Here is a 9,598-nt window from a genome sequence, read left to right as displayed (position 1 = left end):
AATGTTTATTTGAATGCATGAGATTATATATGCATTTATATTGACAAAATCATGTTTGAATGATTATTTGAATTGATGAATGAAAGCATGATTGAATGCTTATATGAACTAATGATTGAAATGATATTAGAATGCATGAGATGACATATGCATTCATATTGAGCCTTGATTCATTTCAATTTGATTAGACGATCTAGAGATTGTAGTTGAGTGACTTGGAGATTTTATACCTTTTCAAATAAACTCTCTATAATGCTCAGGAGTCTAGAGGATTAAAATATGCCTTGTCCACCTCGAGAGGGGAGTTCGGTGTGATTGTTGGATATTTTAACCTCAGGATCCCAAACCGAAGAAAGAAAGAAAGAAGAATTCCATTTGATTATCTGAGTATGATAATCCAGAAGTTTTAAAGACATGCATATCATTTTAATTCAGTACTTGGATTAATTACTTGAATTCTATCTTGATGTGATAGATATATGGAAGTTGATACATGTCATGACTTGATATGTTTACTTGATTTATATCTAAAGTCGATATATGACTTGGATTGATGCATGTCTTGATTGATATGTTTGATTGATACTGCATGATTGTCTCTTTTACTGGGAATATCAATTCTCACCGGATTATCCGGCTGTTGTTTTGTTTTTGTATGTGTGCATGGCAACAGGTGGGGCAGGATCGAGTCAAAGACGACAGGGATAGAACGAGAATGAAGATTAGAAGTGAGACTTCGAAATAGAATTGGAAATGCATGCCAATCTAGTTTATGCTTTGAAATCATGTTAGAATTCGAATGAGTTGTAATTGTTTTTTGAAGGATTGAATATTAGAACCGATTATGAATGATGAATATTGAAGTTAGTGTGTTGAATTCAGAATTGAGCATGTTAGATTGATATTGGATTGAGTTGTTAAGAAAGGCACACCCTGTTTTGTAAATTTTCTGGGCAGGGGGGTGCGCTCGATCCTAGGTTTTTGCAGGATCGAGCGCGGCCCCTGTTTTGTCCGAGGCAGAGAGTTGCACAGAGTGGTGCGCTCGATCCTGGCTTTTTTCTAGCGCATCACTTGAATTTTCTCGGCAGAGATCTCTGGAATATGGTGCGCTCGATCCTGGCTTTTTTTCGGATCGAGCGCAGCACTGTTCATCAGAAAAAAAATAATTTTTTTTTTATTTTCATTTGATGTCTTATCTTTTGGACTTTGAATGGTTCTCGATAGGATTAACTCTTGATTAAATGATTAGAATCGGGGTCTCACATTAAGTGGTATCAGAGCGATAAGATTCTTGGACTTAATTTAGAAGAGAGCGGGTAGATTGAGTCCGCTTGAATTTAATTTCTCGCATGTGATTGATTAATTCTATGATTGAAGAATATGCGAGCATGCTTTATGATTGAGAATTATTTGAATTACTTGGATATGTGATTTAATTTTTAAAGCATGAATTAATTGAGATACGAACTATTTCGGGTTACATTGAATACTCTTGAGATTGGATGAGTATGTCGAGCTGAGGTTGTTGGACACCGGATAGATTTAATTGAGATGTTGTGTCCTAATCCTCTTGAATAAGATTTTCTACTTGGCAAGTTTGAACAGGATTTATCTAGTAGAGAACCCGATTGTATAGATTTGTTTTGTGACTGAAATGATGGAAGCATTACTGATGAGATTTCAGTCTGTTAACCCTTCAACTCTAAGGAGTTCTGAGAATGAGTTTGGGTGTGAAAGATGATTGGAAAAGATCGATCAGTTGTTTGATTCTTTTAAACTACAGCGACGAATGACGGATTCAGTTAGTTGGTTACCAACTGCAAGGCTTTAGTACTTGCTCGAGGATTCACAAACTCAAACTGCTCTTGACGATGATGAAGTAGGTAACTGTTCGATTCTAGTCTTTTGAATCTTTTGCTGTTAGATATTGATGCAACTTTTTCTTCTTATTGAGAAGTTAGATTAATACTTCCTCTACTTTTGAGTATCTGAATTAGTTGCGGTGAATTTAGTTCGAATTTTTGAACTTTGATTCGATGAGAGTTGATTGTACTGAACAGTACTATACTTCGGTTATCAGATTTGATTATATTATCGATATAGTATATTAACCGAGTACAGGGCAACCGAGGTTGATTTCAGACAGTTGCCAGATTCAGATCCGAGATGATAGACGAATGGATTTCCTCCGGTAAAACTCCTGAATTAAGAATTCCTTTCTTATGGATTGTTGATTACCGTTTGTTACAGAAAGGTGCGGAGGAATGTTTGAAGTAAGTAGATGGTGTCTTCATTAACCCGTGTTGGTTGATTTAACAGAGTTGTTGAGTTTGTTGTTGTCGTTCTAGTTGAGATTCCAGATTTGCCTCTGAGTCGAGAGGATGAGTTCAACATTAATTTTAGATCAGACATCATCGACTGATAATCTGAAGGGAAGAAGTTTCAGAGATTGAATTCCGAATGAGGTACAACCGATTTGAATTTTTATCGTACAGATTGAATTGGAATTGCATCTGCAATGTTTATGAGTTCTTTGAACCGAATATTCCAGAGATTTGTAGATAAATTCTTGAGTATTCTTATCGATGAATCTTTTATCCTTCGAAGATCCGTATTGATACTTCAGATTCTTTAAGGATTGTTCGCAGATTTTCTTGTCGATCAATTATGCTATTCTTCTGACGTCTGAATCTTGTTGAGAACGAGTTGTCTTTTCCTCGATCTTTTCTTTAAGAAGATGGAATTTTATTGAATACCTCAAGACTAGAGCTGTTATGAAATGATTGGATCGACGTCCTTATCTGAATTTGAAGATTTTTGGATTTAGCGAATTCTATCGCAAATACTTTGAAGAATTCTTATTGTTGATTAGACGAATACTCAGCAGATTATGTTCTTCTGTTTAGTTTGTATCTTGAGACCAGTTCTTATTGAATTGAAGGAGAGATTGATCAGCACCTCAGTATTATTGATTCTTCGGTATTGATGACCTTTCGGTGCTTTGCACTCCTTATTGAGAGTTGAGACTTATTCTTGTTCAGAAGAACTCCTTGTTATCTTGAGCATCGAAGAAGTTGAAGACGCTCGAGATGCATTATTAGTTTCCGATTCGAGTCTCACAGAGATCTTATTGCTTGGAAGATTTCAGTAATCTGTTCTGATCTTAAAAGATAGAAGTTTTGATTGTCGCAGTCCGAACTGATTATGAATTGGGAAAGAGAGTTTTAGAGGACGATTTATCTGACTGCAAATTCTATTGTTATCCAGAGAACTGATTGAAACAGCTAAGATTTTGAGCTGAATGATCTGATCTTATTTTATCTACTTCAGTTGTCCTCTTGACAGATGATTTCCGCACTTCTGATAGAGTCTGGAACATATGGAACGTTTATTTTGACTCCTTCATTCGACTTCGAACTAGAGTTGATTGAGAAGATTGAGAACGCTTTGGAATCTGATTCGACTTTTCAGAATCCGATGAAGATAGATCAGATCTGATTATAATCTGAGTTTCAGGTTTTTATTGATGCCTTTTTAGCGAATAACTTTTGTTGTGCCAGATGTTTCGTTTGAGACAGAGTATCAGGAGATTGGATTTTTGAAGTTTATTCAGAGTTCTTCCAGATGATCGGAAGATGTTTGATGAATTGAGGAATCAGATCGAATAGAGGACGATGAAGCATGAAGTTCGAAATATGGCTTCTGACTGTCAGCAGTTAGAGAGAAAGCGATCCGAATTTTTGTTGTACAGTCTATTCTGATTCAGAATGGAATTGGAATCACAATTCGATGATTTTGTAGCAAAGCTACTTTGTGAGTCCGAGATGAGATGTTATCTGATTATCGTTGATCGAGTAATGGAATCTTCCGTTAAGAATTCTCGATTCTAAGAATTCTTGATTTATTCAGTTGAATGACTGTTGTTACAGAATAGTATGAATGAACTCTCGAAGCTTTATAGTTGATGTATTGAATTGTAACCTGAACTGGTTGATGTGCCAGTGGTTTTTGAACGAATGATGTTGTTCGGATTGAACTTCTAGATTGGTCCCGATTGTCAGAATGAGTTCGAAACTGAATTGAGATCCGAATTTTTATCTACAGGAAGTTTGTGAAGTGAGCTTTCTCAGAATCGTTTACGATTTGAGGTATGGCCGTTTTGAACTTTTGATAGGCCGTTTGTTTTGACGAATAATCCTGTATTGATGAAGCATTTTCTGTTGACCGAATCTCTCAGAAGTACTAGTTGGAATTAGGAATTCTTATTGTTGAATTTCTTGCTTTTTGGTTATGAGAATTGTACTGATCGTACAGAGCCTTCTACAATCTTTTCAGAATTGTATGCCGATCAATTGTAGAATAATCTCGATGTTTGAAATTCTGATTGAACCGAATGAATTTCTTTGTTATGTTTATCTGATGATGGAATTCTGATTATCCGTTCTTCTGTATTCTGAGTTTCAGTACTGATGATCTTGCAGTACTTGGTTTTCTTCTTATTGAGAATTCTGATTTGAATCTTTTTAACTGAAGGATGAATGCAGCAACTGATGTTTAGAACCAAAGAATTTATTCTTATTTCATCTACTATCTGATTTTGATTGATTGATTTATGGAATCCGCTACAATTTTCTGTACAGAATGTTTTTGATGAAGAACAGAGAATTGATATCTTGTCAGAGGTTGTCAGATGTCATGAATTGCCGAAGTCTGTCAGTTTAGACTGAGATCCTTGATGCATTGTTCTTTCGGCATAGACTTTGAAGAGAATTTTGTGGTTGACTTCAACTTATTTCGATTCGATACCCTCAGAACGACGGACAGCCAGATCAGATGAGTCAAACTTTAGAGGAATTGCCTTGAGTTGTAGTGCTCGACTTAGCACTAGTTGGCATAATTCTTGATGTTTGTGGAAATTTCGTGCAACGACAGGGTTTGGCGAGTTATTGGAGGTACATTATAGAAGTTGTGCGAGATTAGATGATGATCAAATTGAATTCTGAGATTAATTCCCTTTGTCTCTTGGTTCGAATTATGACTGAGTTTAAAAGAATTTTTTGACGACGATGAGTTGACTTTCGATAGACGGACGGAGTGTTGATGAAGTAATCGACTAGAGTTTTTGACTTCTCTAATTGATTGAGATGTCGAACTGTTTGAGACGAACAATTCAGAGTTTGATTAGAAGCAGATTTTGGACTTAGTTCCGAGATGTAAATTCTTTTGCAGTCCTTTGACTATATCCTTGACCTTGTGATAGGAAATCGATTCTTAGAGGGGGAGAATTGTAACGCCCCAAAATTATCTTAATAGACTTTATTTGAGATAATCAGAGATTTTAGAAGTCGAGGGCTGATTCAATTTTGATCAGGGACTAGAATGCAATTTTCAGAAATTTCAGGGTCTAAAATGCAATGGAATTGTTATATATTAGAAGCATTGACTAAGTCTCCATTCTTCACACTCATCCCTCCACAACGTGTTCCACCATGGGAGGCGGCCAAAAGCTTCCACAAGCTTTGTGATTTCAATTTTAGCTCGATCCGTCCGTTGGAAATTGATCTGAAGTTGATATTTGCGATCACTGCGACGAGTGCTCCGTTTGGAAGTAAGTTTATCTCATTTTTGAGAGGTTTGAATTTTTTGTTGTCTTTAGAATTGATTTATATTCGAAGAGGATGATTATGAGATAGCTGTGATAGTATATCTAAGACGTTTCGAAGAAATAACGACGATCGGATTTGATATGAATTTTCTTGTTATTTTCGAAAATTGGAGTTTTGAGATGTGTTGGGATTAGATTGGAAATGATGTTTGATGATTGAATTGATTTTATTGAATTGATATCTTGCTGTCTGCGTTTCCAGTTTGATCAGTTTATAGCCGTTATGCCGTCAGTTTGAGTTTTGGACATCGTTCAATATTTTGATCGTATCGAGTTTGATTGAGCTTTTGGATGTTGATATTGATCCTTATGACTTCTTTTGATAGATTGAATTGAAGTCAGCAGAGTTGCGAGATAGCAGCTTTGGCCCGTTGGAAGATTGAAGTCGGTACAGTATCGATTTTCTTATTTATCGATTGAAGAAGTTGATTGAGTTTTGAAAAAGTTTGATTGGATATTGACTGTTTCCTTGTTATTGATTTCAGATTGAAGTATTTTCGAAGCGAATAAGGTAAAAGACGACTTAAAATTGAATGGAACGATTAGCTCGAATTTGACTTTATTCGAGTGTTCCGTAGAAATCACATACTTGCTTGATTGAATGTTTATTTGAATGCATGAGATTATATATGCATTTATATTGACAAAATCATGTTTGAATGATTATTTGAATTGATGAATGAAAGCATGATTGAATGCTTATATGAACTAATGATTGAAATGATATTAGAATGCATGAGATGACATATGCATTCATATTGAGCCTTGATTCATTTCAATTTGATTAGACAATCTAGAGATTGTAGTTGAGTGACCTGGTTGGAGATTTTATACCTTTTCAAATAAACTCTCTATAATGCTCAGGAGTCTAGAGGATTAAAATATGCCTTGTCCACCTCGAGAGGGGAGTTCGGTGTGATTGTTGGATATTTTAACCTCGGGATCCCAAACCGAAGAAAGAAAGAAAGAAGAATTCCATTTGATTATCTGAGTATGATAATCCAGAAGTTTTAAAGACATGCATATCATTTTAATTCAGTACTTGGATTAATTACTTGAATTCTATCTTGATGTGATAGATATATGGAAGTTGATACATGTCATGACTTGATATGTTTACTTGATTTATATCTGAAGTCGATATATGACTTGGATTGATGCATGTCTTGATTGATATGTTTGATTGATACTGCATGATTGTCTCTTTTACTGGGAATATCAATTCTCACCGGATTATCCGGCTGTTGTTTTGTTTTTGTATGTGTGCATGGCAACAGGTAAAGCAGGATCGAGTCAGAGACGACAGGGATAGAACGAGAATGAAGATTAGAAGTGAGACTTCGAAATAGAATTGGAAATGCATGCCAATCTAGTTTATGCTTTGAAATCATGTTAGAATTCGAATGAGTTGTAATTGTTTTTTGAAGGATTGAATATTAGAACCGATTATGAATGATGAATATTGAAGTTAGTATGTTTATAGCATGGTGTTGAATTCAGAATTGAGCATGTTAGATTGATATTGGATTGAGTTGTTAAGAAAGGCACACCCTGTTTTGTAAATTTTCTGGGCAGGGGGGTGCGCTCGATCCTAGGTTTTTGCAGGATCGAGCACGGCCCCTGTTTTGTCCGAGGCAGAGAGTTGCACAGAGTGGTGCGCTCGATCCTGGCTTTTTTCTAGCGCAGCACTTGAATTTTCTCTGCAGAGATCTCTGGAATATGGTGCGCTCGATCCTGGCTTTTTTTCGGATCGAGCGCAGCACTGTTCATCAGAAAAAAAATAATTTTTTTTTATTTTCATTTGATGTCTTATCTTTTGGACTTTGAATGGTTCTCGATAGGATTAACTCTTGATTAAATGATTAGAATCGGGGTCTCACATGATTTCACCGGGCAGAGGATAACATTCGCCATAATAGGTCTTTTCCTTCGTCTAGACCTGCTAGTTATTTGGATCCCCGTGCGCAGTCTTTCAAGAAATTTGCTTCTTCTTCTTTCTCCGGATCTGGGGGAGTGATGCGTTTTGGAAGAAAGGGTCACTGTAACCATTGTGGTAAGAATCATCCGACTGACAAGTGTCGTAAGACTACAGGAGAATGTTTCTGATGCGGGGATATTGGCCATATGAAGAAAGATTGTACACATGCTGGGGGAGATGGTTCCAGTTCTCAAGCCACCGTACAGTAGAGACCACCAGGGAAATCTGCAAGAGGATCCAATCTACAACCTCGTACTTCTGGTCAGGTGTTTGCATTAAGGAATGATCAGGCAATGGAGGATAATGAGAGGGTTTTTGCGGGTACGTTTCTATTATGTGGTATACCTGCTTTTGTTCTTATTGATACTGGTGCATCTCATTCCTTCATATCTGCATGATTTTTCAAGCATCATAAGTTACCATACATTAACCTAGACGTAGTACTTTTTGTTTCTACACTGACGGGTCAGTCTGCGTTGGCTAAGCATCTATTGATTTGTTTCCCTTTAGAGTTTTAGGGGAATGTTTTGATGACGAATCTCATGGAATTAGCAATGGAGGATTTCGATTGCATCTTGGGCATAGATATCTTGACTACTTATCGAGATTTAGTGGAATTCTATCAAAAAATGGTGCGCTTTCATCCGGTTGGAGACGATAGTTGGTTCTTTTATGGTGAGGGAGCACGACCTCAGATGCCTTTGATATCATTTTTGAGAGCCTGCCGAGCTCTAGAGTCTGAAGGGGAAGGATACCTCATCTATGCTTTTAATATGTTCACTGAAAGTGTTGGTATCGAAGATTTTTCAGTTGTGAATGAGTTTCTAGATGTATTTCTAGATGAGATTCTGGGTTTTTCTCCAGTTCGCGAAGTCGAGTTTGGCATAGAGTTGATACCAGGGACTTCGCCTATATCACGAGCACCGTATCGTTTGGCTCCGACAAAGATGCGTGAGTTGAAACATAAACTTCAGGATTTGTTGGACAAGGGTTATATTCGTCAGAGTGTTTCTCCTTGGGGAGCACCAATTCTTTTTGTGAAAAAGAAGGATGATTCTATGCGACTATGCATTGATTATCGATAGTTGAATCGCGTGACCATCAAGAATAAGTATCTTTTGCCGCGTATTGATGACTTGTTTGATCAGTTACAGGATACTTCAGTCTACTCTAAGATTGACTTGAGATCTGGATATCATCAGATGCGAGTTAGAGACCAGGATATAGACAAGACTGCATTTAGGACTAGATATGGGCATTATGAGTTTTTAGTAATGCCATTTGGGTTGACTAATGTGTCGAATGTATTCATAGATCTGATGAATCGAGTCTTAGGAGAATTTTTGGACAAGTTTGTAGTTGTCTTCATTGATGACATCTTGGTGTATTCACGTGACGTGAATGAGCATTCTTGTCATCTGAGGCTTGTGTTGCTGAATCTGAGGGATAAACATTTGTACGCTAATTTTAGTAAGTGTGAATTCTGGATAGATAGGGTGGTATTTATTGGCCACATTATATCCAGAAATGGAATTACTGTAGATCCGAGCAAGATTAAAGTTGTATTGAACTATCGCGTCCGACGACAGTGGTTGATAACTGTGTTTTATATGCATACTTTTGTGATGTTTCGTTATTGTTTTTCATGCATTCATGAGTTATTGTTGTTGTTTTTATTGGGTTTAAGCATATTTCATACATTTGTCTGCATAACGTCTCTCCTGGTTTATTTTAGAACATTTCAGAAAAAATGAAGATTTGGCGAGGTTTATACTCGCTCGAGCGCATGTTGTGCTTGCTCGAGCGAGGCTGAGGGCGAATAAAAAATATTTCAGAAGTACGCTCGCTCGAGCGCAAGTTATGATTGCTCGAGCTAGAAAGAATTTATCAGAAATTGTAGTGAACCAACCCGGATCCACTACCTAATCAGAGTTATAGTAAAAGCGCACGCAATA

General features: G+C 36.8%; 1 protein-coding gene across 1 annotated transcript; it reads left to right on the top strand.

The window, feature by feature from the left end:
• The first annotated feature begins 8,197 nt into the window (after positions 1-8,197).
• LOC140860972 (uncharacterized) lies at positions 8,198-8,728 on the top strand. The gene has a single exon (XM_073263969.1). The coding sequence runs from the start codon at positions 8,198-8,200 to the stop codon at positions 8,726-8,728; it is 531 nt and encodes a 176-aa protein (XP_073120070.1).
• Positions 8,729-9,598: the final 870 nt, after the last annotated feature.

Source organism: Henckelia pumila, chromosome 4, assembly GCF_033568475.1.
Source record: "Henckelia pumila isolate YLH828 chromosome 4, ASM3356847v2, whole genome shotgun sequence".
Classification (NCBI taxonomy): domain Eukaryota; kingdom Viridiplantae; phylum Streptophyta; class Magnoliopsida; order Lamiales; family Gesneriaceae; genus Henckelia; species Henckelia pumila.
Note: the sequence above shows the minus strand (reverse complement) of the source record. Positions and strands in the feature narration are given on the sequence as shown.